The 16,588-nt window shown below is 41.3% G+C and overlaps 1 protein-coding gene across 5 annotated transcripts in view; it reads right to left on the reverse strand.

Moving 5' to 3' along the window:
• atl2 (atlastin GTPase 2) overlaps window positions 1-16,079 on the reverse strand; it is an 89,567-nt gene extending 73,488 nt beyond the window's left edge. Inside the window, exons 1-2 of one of the 5 annotated variants that reach the window (XM_041211138.1) lie at window positions 15,961-16,079; window positions 15,486-15,666 (exon numbers count right to left, since the gene is read on the reverse strand). Coding sequence is in view for 3 of the 5 variants with exons in the window: in XM_041211109.1 (XP_041067043.1) it covers window positions 13,969-14,053 (85 nt within the window). In the remaining 2 variants the exon portion in view is untranslated. Of the gene's footprint in view, window positions 1-13,514; window positions 13,657-13,968; window positions 14,166-15,485; window positions 15,667-15,960 lie in introns of those variants that run through there. The other 4 variants (XM_041211147.1, XM_041211109.1, XM_041211120.1 and 1 more) reach the window with 4 other exon arrangements.
• Between the last annotated feature and the right edge of the window lie 509 nt (window positions 16,080-16,588).

A 16,588-nucleotide genomic window follows, 5' to 3' on the forward strand; every position in this document is an offset into this window, starting at 1 on the left:
AAAGGTCTGTTGTAAGTGAATTGGGGGATAACTTTTTCCCCCTCCACAATCAGACATAGACTGGGTTGGGATAGGGGTGGAGAGTGATACAAAGAGGACAGTAACAGACTTCAAGAGGATATTATAGATTGGGAAAATGGCAGACACATGGCAGAAGAAATTCAATGTAGAAAAGTGTGAAATGAACTATTCTAGTAGGAAGAATCAGCAGGAGCAATATAAACTAAACAGAAACAATTTTGGAGATGGTGCAGGAACAGAAACTCCTGGGGGAGCAAATCTGTGAAGGTGGCAGGCCAAGTTGAGAAGGCTGTTCCAAAGTACGGGGGATCCTTGGCTGTACAAAAAGAGGCAGAGTACAAAAGCAAGGACATTATGCTAAACCTTTATCTCATTGGTTTAGGCCTCAGCTGGTGTAGCGCATCCAATTCTGGGCACCACACCTGTCAAGTGTCAAGGCCTTTGGTGAGAGGATATTTACTGGAATTCCAAAGATGTGGGACTTCAGTGAAGTGGTCACTCAAGAAGCTGGGGTTGGTCTTGCCAGAGTATAAATGTTAAGGGGAAATCTAAGAGGAGGTACAGTACTTCAAATTCGAAAACTGGTAATGTCCAAAAACCGGACTTTTTTTTAAAGCTAGCCATGCAAGAATTTTTAAGTGCTATTAAGTAAGTGAAAACACTTAGTGGCCTATTCAGCGAGTTGCTACATGGACGGGGCAACATGCCAAGTAGTCATCCGCTTTGCACCACTGTCATTTACCATGCACTGAGTGATCAGAGTGACCCTTGACCCCAACCGACCAAGCTCAAGGAGTTGCACTTCTCTGCACAATTTCCATCTGGAGTTTTTCTCTACTGCTCAAGTAACCAAAAGTGAGCTGTGGCCTTACCAAAGCACCATCCATCTTCAGTGTGGCTGCCTTAGACTTAGATTTAATTGATGTCAATCTTTATCTAATTACACTACAGGTCCTGTGAGGCTTGGCCTAAATAGCCAAGTGGTTATGGTACTGGGTTTGTAACCCTAAGATCAAGAGTTCAAATCTCACAATGGCAAACTATGAAACAATGTAACTTCATCTGAAACAGATGGAAACAGGTTTACTCAAAAAGAGTATCAAGAGTTCAAATCTCACAATGGCAAACTATGAAACAATGTAACTTCATCTGAATAGGAACAGATGGAAACATGTGTGTACTCGAAAGAGTTACTTCAAAATAATTTAAAAGATTATCAAGAGTTCAAATCTCACAATGGCAAACTATGAAACAAATGTAACTTCATCTGAAACAGATGGAAACAGGTTTACTCAAAAGAGTATCAAGAGTTCAAATCTCACAATGGCAAACAATGTAACTTCATCTGAAACAGATGGAAACGTGTTTGTACTCGAAAGAGTTACAAAGCTTTAGGCTTGGCCTAAATAGCCAAGTGGTTATGGTACTGGGTTTGTAACCCCAAGATCAAGAGTTCAAATCTCACAATGGCAAACAATGTAACTTCATCTGAAACAGATCAAGAGTTCAAATCTCACAATGGCAAACTGTAAAACAATGTAACTTCATCTGAAACAGATGGAAACGTGTTTGTACTCGAAAGAGTTACATCTTTACCTGAATTAGGGGCTGTGCCTGATTTATCCCAATTTTGTTGATTTAGTTTTCATTTAAAAGATTATCAAGAGTTCAAATCTCACAAAGGCAAACTATGAAACAATGTAACTTCATCTGAAACAAATGGAAACGGGTTTGTACTCGAAAGAGTTACAGATCCTGTGAAATGCTTCAGGACCTTTTTCCAAAAAAAATGGCACACACGCGTCCCGAGGCTGCCAGTTTTGAGACATGTGTGTGGAGTTTTGATCAAGTTAACAAGGAGAAACTATTTTCAGTGGCAACAGATAACCAGAGGACTCAAATTTAAGAAAATTGGCAAATGATCCAGAGACAAGAATAAATATACACTGAGTTATGGTGATCTGGAATGCAAAGTGAATAAATGGGTGGCAACAATCAAATATCTTTCAAAAGAATTGAATAAATACTTAAAGGGAAAAAATTTGCAGGGCTACTAGGAAAAAGGACAGGAGTAAAGCTAATTGGATTACTCCTTCTAAGTGCTGGCATAGGCTTGATGGCCAAATTGCTTTTCTGTGCTATATCATTCTATGATTCCGCAGCTGCAAGTTGAGCAAGCCAAATAGAAATGGTCATGCCACAGGATTTAACCGTCATCATAAGAAGCTCTGGCTAAACGAAAGTAATGTTCCACATAAATCTAACTTAAATGTGCTCTATTTCACTGCTGCGGTTTTACTAATTCCCACCAGGTGCCTTTGACATCGCAACATGTTTTAGCACTACAAGGAGCTTTATGCTCACAGCCACAAAGTAGAAACAGCAAAACAGACAATCCAGATGGCTGCCAAACACATCAGTCTAAACTGCTTTTAAACCCAATTCATTAAACATTTGGCTGGCTAAATAAAACTTAAGAAAAAAATTTTAGTAAATGTCTCAAAATAATAAACTTTCTAATGAGTAGATGCATAATGTTAATAGAGTATTGCATGCGGTGTTGGAGACTACATGATAGAAAGGATATCAAATCAAAGCATATGCAGATTCATCAGAAAAAGACAAGACACAGTAACTACTTCCACTTTAATACATTTATGCCCAGCCTCTTCAGCCTACCACTGACATATTTCACTTCTTACACCACTCATTCTTATGGTATCCAAGATTGCCAGCAACACTATAGTTGGCACCAAATTAGCAGTTTGGTTAGAGACCTTGGATTTTCAACTCCAACTGATTTTGGCATGGAGAACAGATGGTAGCACATGACTTCCAAGTTATCACACCAGCATCCGTTGTTGCCTAGAGACAAGCAAGGCATCTAAAGAGCCACTCAAAGTCAAATGAAACCTATATTAAAATTGCCAGAATAAAACTAGCAGGATGAGCTTGACAACAACATTGAAGACGTCTCAGGTCACCGCTCAGTCTTCTCCTTTCTAGAGAAAGAGAACCCCAATATGGTCTGATAGTTATAACCCCTCAATTTGATACAATTCTATTATTTCTTGCATCCTCTCTAGTTTCTATGTTTGTCTTAAAAATATGGAGACTACAACTGTTTGCAATACCCCAAATATGGTCTAACCAAGGTTTTATACAAAATATCATTTTTGCTTTTTAAAAAAAATTAACCTTTAACACCTTTGTGATTTACGTTTCTGTGCTCCTATCCCATTTAGGCACTGAATTTCCAAGAGTATACAGCCTTTCTATTCTTCCTACCAAAACATACTCACTTTCCTATTTCTTGATGCTAATCTGTCAATTACACACATTTTCTGTATTTTGACAGCCCTCCCATCACCAGGCAACCCCCCCACACAAATTTGGTGTCATCTGCAAATTTTGAAATAGTATTTCAACTCTTCAGCTCAAATTATATAATGGTGAACAGCGGTCCCAGCAGCGATCCTTGTTTAATATCATTAATATCACTAGCCAATCTGAGCAACCATCTTTAACCCATAACAAAAACAGAAACAGAAATACCTGGAAAAACTCAGCAGGTCAGGCAGCATCGGCGGAGAGGAGTACAGTTGACATTTTGAGTCCTCATGAGCCTTCAACAGAACTAAGCAAAATTAGGAAAGGGGTGAAATATAAGCTGTTTTTTTTTTGGGGGGGGGGGGGGTGGTTGTTGGGACAAGCAGCCAGTGATAGGAGGAGATAACTAAAAGCTGTCAAAGACAAAAGAGCAAAGAAGTGTTGAAGGTGGTGATATTATCTTTAACTCATTCTGTTTTGCAACCATCTTATCTATTCTGCTACTTGCCCCAACTCCACACATGCTGATGCACAAAGCAAAATACTGAAAAGGCTGGAAATCAAAAATAAAAATAGAAAATGTTTCAAATACTCCAGGTCAGGCAGCTATGTTGAAAGAGAAACAAAGTTAATTCTTCAGATCAATTACCTTTGTCAGAACTGATGTGCCGGTTATCTAAAGATCACTGACGTTAACTATTGCTCCACAGATGCTGTCTGACCTGTTGAATATTTCCAGCATTTTTCTGTTTTTATTCTATCTTTTGACCTTAGCCATGAGTCTACAATGCAGTACATTACTGAAGGCTTTTCTAAGAGCCCCTTATCCAACCTTATGTTACTTCTTCAAAGAATTCAAACAGTTGGTCAAGCATGATTTTATTTTGCAATTTGCACTGACCATTATATTTTCAGTTCCTAGGTGTTTTCTATTACATCTTTAAGCAAGGATTCCATTATCTTCCCTATCACTGATGTTAAGCTAACTGGACTTATTCCATCTCCCTTTCATCTATTAGAAACACATTAGGTGTCTATTAATCCTCTGGCACTATTCCCTTTTCTAAGAAATGTTTATATATATGTAATTGTGCCTCTATGTCGCCCCTAACATTTAATGTGCACGAACACTGGCCATCCAAACAAGCAGTTTTAAGCCAAGTTTGATTAGTTTTTAAATTCTCACTCCACCAACACCAGCTGCCCACCCCCCCATCAGAACAATGGCATAATGGAGTAAAAACAAACATTGCTGGAAATAGGCAGCACATGCAGAGAGAAATAGAGTAAACTTTTTAGGTCAATAACCTTTCATCAGGTTTAGTCCAGGCACAAATATTTGAAATGGAAACAACTGTTACAAGTTCCTCCACCTTAGCAGTTCTCCAATTACAAGACCAAGCTTAAGATCTGGATCTCAATTGGTTTGAAACGTCTGTGGGGTAAGTTGAGTACTATGTTTATGTTTTGCTGATTTATTCTTGCTCCTGTACAATTTTAATTCTTACAAAGTTCAATTAGCAGTTTTTAGGCAGAGCTAGAATTATGGTATTTTTCACATTCAAGAGAGCGGATGAACATAGTAGACAGGCTTTGATATTTCCAATGTATAACCTGACATTTGAAACATTCATTGTTCAGCTTGCAACTCAGTAAGAGACTCCAACTGTAATATACAATATATTTCAAAATCATCACTCATTTGCCCAAACCTGCTTACTCAGATACGAGGCACCAAGGTTCAAATTTAGGTTAGTCACAAGATGCACTGCTTAATTGACATATTCCAGCCAGCTGGATAAACCAAGGGATAGCAAGCTTACCAACAAAAAGGGATAAGAATACAAAGTTCATTGTCCACATACCCAAAAGATATGAACGCTGTAATTCTCTAGTGATTTAGCAGTATTGCACTATATTATGATTTCACTCCCTCTCTCACCCCGCCAACCTCAACACTTCAGGTTGCAATCTTACTTTGAAGTTATTGCAAGCTGAATCTGGCACATCAAGCAGAAATGTCAACGGTGAGGGAAGGGCTCTAAACATTTGCAGCAAAGAACAAATGTTTAAAAGAATCAAACACGTTTACCTAAATAGAAACTAATCAAATACTGGGACTATAATATTAGCAAATTATTTTTGGAAATTGTATATTAATCAAATTTACTAACATATGGTGCTATGAATTGATTTCAACACTGTGGCTTTGAGAATGGACAGTGTAACATTTAAAAAGAGATGAGAGGGCAATTCATAAGAAAATTGACCGTAGTGCTACTGATTGTGAAACTTTCAATCAGGGTGGTCTCATATGGTAAAATACTGTAGGGCTGCTGACATCAGTGGACTATATGCGATTTTATAATATAGTTAAAACATTCAATCTCTTCCGTATAGACTCATTTTACTCAATAACACGTCCCTACCTGATGTAAAACATTTAAGTTTGTAAAAAGTTGCATTCCTGCAGCAAATAAACTCCCATAATACATTCTGGCTTCCTGCTGCTATATCGGTTTTCCCCCAATTTTCATTGTACCAAATTATAAAATAACTGTGAAAAACCCGAGTTCTAAGTACACAAGCCCATTATAAAATGAAAAACGAGAAAACTTTCCCCTCAAAAATACTTAAGAACAAAAATAGCCTCCATTCCAAAATGATTAAATTTTAGAAAGAACATCAGCCATTGGCAAATTAGGTTTGAGGATCTAGTTTTTCCTAATGTTAGTGTATAGGAACCAAAACCTATTAACCCAAATTTCAAAAGCCTTTCCTGGGATTTCATGTAAAATATTTCCTTAAACCTGGGAATTTAAAGCCAATTAACAATTTTCTCACAATTTTATTGCCACCTCAGGTTAAGTGGGATCAAGCTCACTTAAAAAAAATCTATAGGGCAAGCCTATGTAGACTGTACTAAAGAATGCAACTGGCAATTCTAGAAGTAGAATTATGTGCCGATTGTTGTGGGCCTTCATCGGATAACCTATATTTCACAGTAGAAAATATTGAAGTGATTACTGGACATCTAGGATTCAAAGATGCACCAGTAATAGGGGAATTTTGAGGGTCTTGAAATAACGCAAGGCTTCAGATGCAAATATTATGTAAATTAGTCTAAGTTATGGTACCCAAAAAAATGTTAAAACAGGGATCAGCTTAGTAGTTCAATTTGCGTAAGATACCTGCTAGTGATTTGAAGCACATGTGAAAAGATGGGGTCCAAAAGTCCTTAAAATCCTTCTAAACAAATTACCTGTTAATCAATCATTTGAAAGGTTATTTCTTTACTTCTAGATACAGTGTAAAAGTTTCAGTCTCATCAATAAACAACTAACCTTACCAAAGTCTGCCCCATGAAAACTCAAAATATTGGTTAAATTATTCACATAAATCATGATGTACCTCCAAGATAACTGTTCGTTGCTTCAAAGTACTTAGTATATCGAACAGCTCCGAGCTACATCAAATGTTGGAAAAAATTCTGAGGTACACTAAGACACTTTTTTTCCTCCCCGACCACAGAAAAATTTTGCCTCAAACTTATTTTCTTCATTCTTGCAGAGTTCATGAACAGAAATGTTTCATTTGTTCATGCAACAAAATCCATCAAAATCAACTAATCTATTAGAGTACAAAACAGAAAATGCTGCAAATGCAAAGATTATCTACAGAAAGATGTGGATGGATGAAGAGCTCCATCTCAACATTTGTCTTTCACTTGTACATTTCAATCCATGTTTAAATTCTGACTAATTTTGAAAGTAAAGATTTACAAAGTTTGACAGCAATGCCATTTTACTTCAATCCATTGTCACAAACTTTGTAACGAAGGGCTTGTGAGATTTTCATAAATCTCATTGAAAGTGTAAAACAACTCCACAGTGATTATGAACTTCTCTTCTGCAGTTGGGTTATGTCTGGACAGCACTTTGGGATATATCACGTTATGCTGGTGGGGTGATGAATTAAGAACACAAAACTTAAGTATACTAGCTCCAATTGGATTCTCAGAACACCAAGCCTGGTGACAACACTGAAATAAACAGAACAGCTGTAATATAGAAATGTTTGATCTGCAGGCAGTGCTGTGACAACTGTAATTTTAAAGTACAAACATTAAGTAGAACCATCACAACTCTAGGATGCTTGAGTCTGAGGACAGTGGTAACAGAATTTTGTTTCTGCTAAAGGAGATCAACAGCATTAATTTTAAATGCTTCTCATTCACATGCTTGCTACAAAAAATACAAAATGTCTCAGCTTTCAGCAGTGCTACCAATACAAAAATCACACCTGTTCAAAAACCAGCAGCCTGAACTCCAATTTTCAAAGTACATTTACCTTCATCAGCACAGTGACCTTCAAATGTCAATAAGTTTTTATTTTTTAGTCTCACTCACTTGCCATCCCCCCTTAAAAAGTAGCCTTTCATGCAGGAGACTATTTCTCCGGATACTGATAAGCCACTTACGGCACAACCCAGAAGACATTTTCCATCAGGAAAATGCTGAACAGTTTCAAAAGATTCAAGTGTACCATAATGCAGCATTGACTCCAGCACTATTTTTTGCTTGCATGACAAGATCCAATGTCACATAGATACACCCCTCCAGCATTTTCATGTGGTCCATCTCTGACACTTCCCTTTCCTTCCTTGACCTCTCTGTCTCAATCTCTGGTGATAGACTGTCCACCAATATCCATTACAAACCTACCGACTCCCACAGCTACCTCGACTACAGCTCCTCACACCCCGTTTCCTGTAAGGACTCCATCCCATTCTCTCAGTTCCTTCGCCTCCGTCGCATCTGTTCCGATGATGCTACCTTCAAAAACAGTTCCTCTGACATGTCCTCCTTCTTCCTTAACCGAGGTTTTCCACCCACAGTCGTTGACAGGGCCCTCAACCGTGTCCGGCCCATCTCCCGCGCATCCGCCCTCACGCCTTCTCCTCCCTCCCAGAAACATGATAGGGTCCCCCTTGTCCTCACTTATCACCCCACCAGCCTCCGCATTCAAAGGATCATCCTCTGCCATTTCTGCCAACTCCAGCATGATGCCACCACCAAACACATCTTCCCTTCAACGCTCCGGCGGCATTCCGTAGGGATCGTTCCCTCCGGGACACCCTGGTCCACTCCTCCATCACCCCCTACTCCTCAACCCCCACCTATGGCACCACCCCATGCCCACGCAAAAAATGTAACACCTGCCCCTTCTCTTCCTCTCTCCTCACCGTCCAAGGGCCTAAACAGTCCTTTCAAGTGAAGCAGCATTTCACTTGCATTTCCCCCAACTTAGTCTACTGTATTTGTTGCTCCCAATGTGGTCTCCTCTACATTGGAGAGACCAAACGTAAACTGGGCGACCGCTTTGCAGAACACCTGCGGTCTGTCTGCAAGAATGACCCAAACCTCCCTGTCGCTTGCCATTTTAACACTCCACCCTGCTCTCTTGCCCACATGTCTGTCCTTGGCTTGCTGCATTGTTCCAGTGAAGCCCAACGCAAACTGGAGGAACAGCACCTCATCTTCCCACTAGGCATGTTACAGCCTTCCGGACTGAATATTGAATTCAACAACTTTAGGTCTTGAACTCCCTCCTCCATCCCCACCCCCTTTCTGTTTCTTCCCCCTTCCTTTTGTTTTTTCCAATAAATTATATAGATTTTTTTTTCCCACCTATTTCCATTATTTTTAAATATTTTTAAATCTTTTATGCTCCCCCCACCCCCACTAGAGCTATACCTTGAGTGCCCTACCATCCATTCTTAATTAGCACATTCGTTTAGATAATATCACCAACTTCAACACCTCTGTGTTCTTTTGTTCCTTTGTCTGTGACATCTTTTGATGATCTGCTTCTATCACTGCTTGCTTGTCCCTACAACCACACCACCCCCCTCCACTTCTCTCCCCCACACACACCTTAAACCAGCTTATATTTCACCACTTTTCTTGGATTCACCTAGTTCTGTTGAAGGGTCATGAGGACTCGAAACGTCAACTCTTTACTTCTCCGCCGATGCTGCCAGACCTGCTGAGTTTTTCCAGGTAATTCTGTTTTTGTTTTACACAAAACTATGGTTGCTTTTTTGCAAATCAGGTCACTTATACAGTAAAAACTCTTATCTGGCATGCTCAGGGCATGGGTGATGTTGGTCAATCAAAAATGCTGGTCAACAGGGAGATACATTATTCCCACACAAAACAAGGTGCGGTATACCTTTATTCAGGCACAATAACCAAAACTGACCCAATAATTTAAGAATTTTAATGCAGAACCCAAAAACAACTTTTTATATTTACAATCTATTGTTCTTGTTTAGTTTCCTTTTAAAGAAAGCATTATCAGAACAGTGAAAGCGATCGGCTTAAAAATACATTGGGCGGTCAGAAATTCCATTGACTAGAGTGCCGGATAACACAAGTTTATAGTACTTGGTATCCAGCCACAATCACAGCTATCAGGTGTATTCTTCTCGTTGGGGCAGGGGAGCCTTGGAAAACAAGCTGTTTGCATTCCATGCAGCACTCAAGCATCCTTATTCCAATTATGTAGCTACCACAAATCACATCGGCTCCAGTAATCTACTCAACTGCCTCGTGCTGGTTTGCAAATCTCCATTTCCATCAAATCTCTCATCTCTTACTGGTCCCCAATGTGACTACTCTTGTTACCCTCTCCCAATATTATTTTCTGCAACCTTCTACCCTTTGAAACGTTCATGATACAGTATTAAAAATGGATATTTATGAAAGTCCAAGTTGAGCAAATAGCTATTCAAAACATTAAAAAAATCCAACAATTGTGAAATACTTTTCAAAAATCAATGTTTTTTTTGGGGAAGTGCTGCACTGGCTTATATTTTGTGAATCAACAATACATCAAAAATCCCTCTGAACATTCTGCACCAATAAACTCACCTCCTGACTCCCTGAACACTGTCCACCATCTACAAGGCACAAGTCAGGAGTGTGATGGAATACTCCACTTTCCTGGATGAGTGCAGCTCCAACAACACTCAAGAAGCTCCACACCATTTAGGACAAAGCCTACTTTCCATCACCCCATCCTGTACTTTAAACATTCTCTTCCTCTAAGATCAATGCAAAGTGGCAGCTGTGAGTACTGTCTACAAAATGCACTGCAGCAACTCGCCAAGAGCATTTGCCAAACCTACAGCCGCCTGCAAGCTTCCCTCCACGTCACAGACCATCTTGACATGGAACTATATCACCGTTCCTTCTCTGTCGCTGGGTTAAAGCCCCAGAATTCCCTCCCTAATGGCACTGTGAGCATACCTATACCATATGAACTGCAGCAGTTCAAGGGTCATCACCATCATCCCAAGGGCAAAATAGGGGTGGGCAAAAGCTGGCCTTGCCACAAACACTCACATTTGATGCTTGAAAAAAAAAAAATCCCCTATAATCCTCATAGCAAGTTACGCAGCAGAATTATTAGAGGTCAGTCACATGCATCCTGTAATGGACGCTTCGACAGCATCAGCAAAGGCCTGCTACAAGTCATCTGCACGTTTGGTCACAGTTGTGCAAAGCTGAGGGAGGTAGAAAACAAAGCAGAACAACTTGAAAGGAAGGATTCATAGCTAAAAAGCTTGCCATTTCAATTTTAACGAGAAGACCATTCATATTTAAACAGTACTGTTGTTTCAGTTGGATTGTAGTGTACAAAAAATTCAAACACAATGGCTTCCTAATTTCTAGAATTGTGTAATAGCATTGACGGGGAAGGTATTCCTGGGATAGGGAAGTGAATAAAAAAGGATTTTCACTTCTGGAGAGCACCTATGAGAGAACTTCTGTTGATTACAGGATGCACGTCACCCAAATCACTCACTCACATACATTGACTAGGACATATACCAGCACTTGAAAAACATACAGAACTGCTATTAGCAACAACAGAAAAATAGTTCAACAGGTCACATTCAGGAGATAAGGAGAAAATTTGAACAGCAGCCAATATATATCATAATTTCATAAAAGGGATTAATTTCATTTTCTTTTGCACCAAGTAGACATGAACTATTAGGATTTTGATACAATGATCTGGAGTTAGCTGCTGCAACCTTATCAAGGTTAGAAGACTCATTAGAAGACAATTTTCACAAAAAAATTCAACCAACAAAAAGCTACGCCACCAAACTGGCTGACACCCAGCTGTAATGACCATCCACATCACTAGGAATAAAGTCCACATAAACACTTGAAAGCATGCATTAAATGTCAAGGGCATCAATAACCTTATCTGACACAGTTATGCAAAATGTTCTGCAGGTGGTTAATTACTAGTATTAGACCTGTACTTTTTTGCTTCAATTTTGCACTTTTCTAAAATTTTGAAAGCATTTAACATCATTTATGATTTTGGACCATCATTTCAACTCTTATTAGCAGCCTCACTCAAGTCTCGAGAAAAAAGGCATCATACCATAAAACACAGCCATCGGAATTCACCAAGGCTCCTTAGGCACCTTCGAAACCCACGGCTACTACCTAGAAGGACAAGGGCAGCAGATAGATGGGATCACCATCGCTTGGAAGTTCCCCTCCAAGCCACTCAACATCCTGACTTGGAAATATATCACCATTCCTTCACTGTCGCAGAGACAAAATTCTGGAACTCCCTTCCTAAAAGCACTGCAGGTGATCCTACACCACATGGGCTGCAGCAGTTCAAGAAGGCAGCTCACCACCAGCTTCTCAGGGGCAAGTAGGGATGGGCAATAAATGTTGACCCAGCCAACGAAGCCCACATCCCATGAATGAATAAAACTCATAGGCAAGCCTTTCGCTTCGATCAATGGTGGTCGCAGCTGTCGATCACAGACTTGAAATAACATTTAGTTAACGGTCCCGAGTCCTTCAATAGAAATGCCGGAGATCTGAGGCCAAATGGATGCTAACAAAACAAAAAATAGAATCGCCGCACGTTGCTATTCAAAGGCCCCGACTGGATTTCTACAAGATTTGTTTTTCTTGCACAAGTTCAGAAATCACAATCGATCAAAAATGTGGCGACACCTAAACTTTCGTGAAACGAGATGATAAATGTCCCAGCTTCCAGCTCCTAAACGTTTCTCGCAGTCAAGTTCTTCCCTTCAGCCCACCGTTAAAGTAACAACAGGCGTCCTGCTCTCGGTTCACTTCAAAACAGGCTGGGGATGAAAACACTTTTGTTCCTTCCCCCACCAAATGCCCTTGTTGTCTCTTTGCAATGGGTCTGCCGTGCTGTTATATAACCTTCTCCCCCAAACGAAACGTGCAACTGGAGCGCTGGAGGGAGGAGACCTGGACGGTAAAGCAGCAGCGAGTTCCAGACCGGGTGACAGGATACGAACCCTCTCCTTCCCCGCGCCACTACGGAGAAGGCAAGAGCCGCAAAAAAGGTCAATCCTCAGGCAGGGCTGGATATGAGGGGAGGTCAGAGTGCAAAGCGTGTTGCAAAATGGCAATAAAACCCCGTCAAATTGAACTTTACTCCCGCCGCCCCCCCAATAAAACCCACAGCACGTGAGACTTTCCCAACACATGAGCGGAGAAATATCACCACCACCAAAGGAACCTGACACTTCTCAACAATGCAGGCTGATCGACTTCATCACTACAAGTGTTAATGCCGGGAGGACGCGGCATCTCCAAACCACACACTACCAATTCATTTTACTTCCGCTGATTCTCTTTCCTCCCTATCCCCACCCCCCACACAACCACCCCAACTCCAACGACAACTAAACCAGGCATAAAGGAGTTTGTTTACACTCCGACCGCCGCTGATGTATAAAGAGGATTATGTAAAAGAAAACGTTGAAACATTGAAAATCCCGATTGTAGGAATGCGCGCCAGTAACGCAGGGGCCACTGCTCATGACATCTGCGGCTCTCCGTACCTGCTATTATTTAAAATTGGGAAAGTAAACGGTTTTTCTTTATTCGATCCTGAACGGCCCGACCCCGGGCAACCCAATGCGCAACCCCCGCGGATTTCGGGACCCCCACCACCTCCCAGGATGTGACCAAATTTCTAAACTTCTTCCTCGTTTAAAATCTTGGTGCGCGTTCCCGCCCCCCGCCCCCCGCCCCCCCCCCCAAAAAAAATCATATCTGTCCTCTTGCATCCAAACTCACCGGCTCTCCGTCCCAGAGACCGCCTAAGCCGCATCTCCTCGGATCTCTCTGCCGCTTTCAACAGTATCTTTTCCCAACGCCCAGATACATTGGCCCCAAGAGCGATTCTACGCCCCGAGTGAAACAGCCTCACAGCGCGTGCGCGTGGGGGGGGGGGGGGGTGGGGGGAGAACCACAGATCAGTCCGCGCCTAACCCACCGTCTCCTCCCCACCACGCCTGCGCGGTAACATAAGGCGGGGGGGGGGGGGGGGGAGAGAGAATGTCAAATCCTCCTCCCCCACTTTTCTTTCACGCGCGCGAGCAGTTTCTCAGCCGCGCGGCGCTATTCAAATTCTTCCAAACGAACTTTTACCGGACGCAACGATAGTGGAGGCCGGCGGATTCCTCCCGCAAGCCGACATTCCCAGAACACGATTAAACGTAAAGGATATATTCAATGGATGGGTTGTTACCTTCGTTGGTGGTATCACCTTCAACGTCGTCGCCGCCGCCACGACGACAGATTTGTGACCCTCTCCACTCACTGCCTGCCGCCATCTTTGATAGTTTAAATCGAGCAAGTGACTGACGTCAAAGGCTGACAGCGGCTCTTTTATCAACGCTGCTCTGCTGGGGGTGAGGGGAGGGGAGGGGAGGGGAGGGGGCGACCTCCAAGTGTGGCGCTATAGGGTCCTAGCGCCCGACATGTTCAAAGTTTCGAATCACCGTTCGAAATTCCATGAATAGGAGGGTAGAGGGTGAAAAAGACAAAAAAAATTACACTGCAATAAGATCAGCTTTCGGCATCGAACGGAAGGACCAATAATAAAAACATGAGATAAAAACAAAAAAACTGCGGATGCTGGAAATCCAAAACAAAAACAGAATTACCTGGAAAAACTCAGCAGGTCTGGCAGCATCGGCGGAGAAGAAAGGAGTTGACGTTTCGAGTCCTCATGACCCTTCGACAGAACTGTCGAAGACAATAAAAACATGAATTGATATGGCAAAAAAATGCAAGCTAATTTAACCTAATTTTCAGAATATTTAGGCACCATTCAAAGAGGTCATTTCTCAGATCAAAAATGAATGTGCTTGCCACTCCTAAGTGATTGGTCGGTGTGACGGAAACTGCAGCGCTTCAAACGCACAACTGAAATGAAGTATATAAGAATCACGCGATCAACAGACGCTAATATCTACACACACATATATATATATATGTGCTTACTATATGAAAGCTAAGATTCTATACCACGTCTGTCTTAATGCACACTTGTCTATAGAACTAAATGCGTGAAAAACTGAAAAGCTCCTAAGGTGAAATAAAGTTTTTTTTGCGAAACAATAACGTCGCTGCGAACATATTTTGTTCTGTCTTTTTCAAAACTTTTCTTCATAGCCTTTATTCAGGAGAAAACTGCTATTTCGTCCAAATTGCAATATTGAATAGGAAAAACGTGTGGTGCGTTCATGTGACATCCAGAGCTGCTACTTCCCAAAAAAGGGACATTCCTTCAGAGGCATATCGTAAACTCATTTAAAGATATAGCCGCTTTTGTTTTTATGTTCGTGAAACATGAAAGTAGGACACGTTTTAAGTCAAAATCTATTTCATTCCAATCGTAGAGAATTTACAAAAACAAAATACTGTGGAGCTAGAAGTCTAACATAAAAATAGAAAATGTTGGACATGCTTAGCAGGGCGGACTATCTGTGGAGATAGAAAGAGTTCTCACTTTAGGTCAATGACCTTCATCAAAGGTTTTAAGCATGTACAGAACCAGGGAAAAGATATGGTGTTGAGGGAGTGGGGTAACAAAAGGTATAAAGCAGAAGAGATTAAACCCAAGGATGAAAGTGCAAGCAGAGATGGTTATGGAACAAGCAGGGGAACAAAAGATGGGTCTAAAAGAGATGTCAATGGAAATAGCAGAATCATCACCAATAGCTGCCATCCAGAAATAAAAAAGGGGACAGAGGTTATAACCTGAAATTGTTGAACTCAATGTTGAGTCCGGAAGGCTGTATAGTGTTTAATTGAAAGATGAGGTGCAGTTCCTCAAGCTAATGTCGAGCTTCGCCAGAACAGTGTAGGATGCCAAGCACAAAGGGGTGATATCACTCCAACCCTGACATCTGAGCATTTTCAGCATTTTCTGTGCCGGTCCCTTAGAGGCAGAAACAGGAGAAATTATCATTGTCAATGAAGAAAAGGCAAAAATGTTAAACAAATATTTTGTGCCTGTCTTCAAAGTAGGAAACACAAATTACCGTAGATTGTGACATACAAGTTGACCCAGTGTTTTTGGATGCCAAAATGCATGTTTAGGACTACGTTTGGCGTACAAATTATCTTCCCCACCCCACCCATTTTTCAGCTAATGCATTTCTCAGGCTTAATTTGCATTAGGAGTCAGCCTCAATTTTTCCGCTCAGAAGTACATATTTAGGGTTATACTTACCTTATATTGTCAGCGCATAGAATCAAGCAAGGATGAGGTTTCCTAAAGCAAATAAAAATAAAATAAAATTTTTAAAATTTAAAACAGGTCTCTGCTCATGTGACAGGGTTTTATTACATTTTTAAGTTCTTTATTTTTTTATAACTCTTTATCTCCCTGAGGCAGCTCTGTACCTCAGGGAGATTATCAAATGCGCACTTGAGTGCATGCGCAAAGTTTGGTGTCTGCCCCGCCTACCCTCCTCCCCCTGCCTGTGCAGGCAATGCTGAGCGCTACTGCTCGTGTTTCATGCTGGGTGGGCCTTAATTGGCCCGCCAACATTAAATCGCCTTCCAGCCCTGATTGCAGGCAGCAGTCGGCTTCCCAACTGCCCTCGCTGAGTCTGTTCGACAAGGGCAAGATTCTGCCCTTTGGGTTACTGCTGCCTTTGATCTTGACAATGCCCACTGGGAAATTGAATAAAAGGAAATGGAGTAAAATCAGCTCAAGGCTCTGTTCTTGAACCCAGCTTTGCATTCTCCCCTCCACACCTCAAATGTCGGCCATGGCTCAGTGGTAGCACTCTCAACTCTGAGTCAGAAGGTTGTTGGGGGGTGGGGGATTATTTGATTGTGGGACGTGAATGTCA

Source organism: Carcharodon carcharias, chromosome 2 (assembly GCF_017639515.1).
Source record: "Carcharodon carcharias isolate sCarCar2 chromosome 2, sCarCar2.pri, whole genome shotgun sequence".
NCBI lineage: Eukaryota > Metazoa > Chordata > Chondrichthyes > Lamniformes > Lamnidae > Carcharodon > Carcharodon carcharias.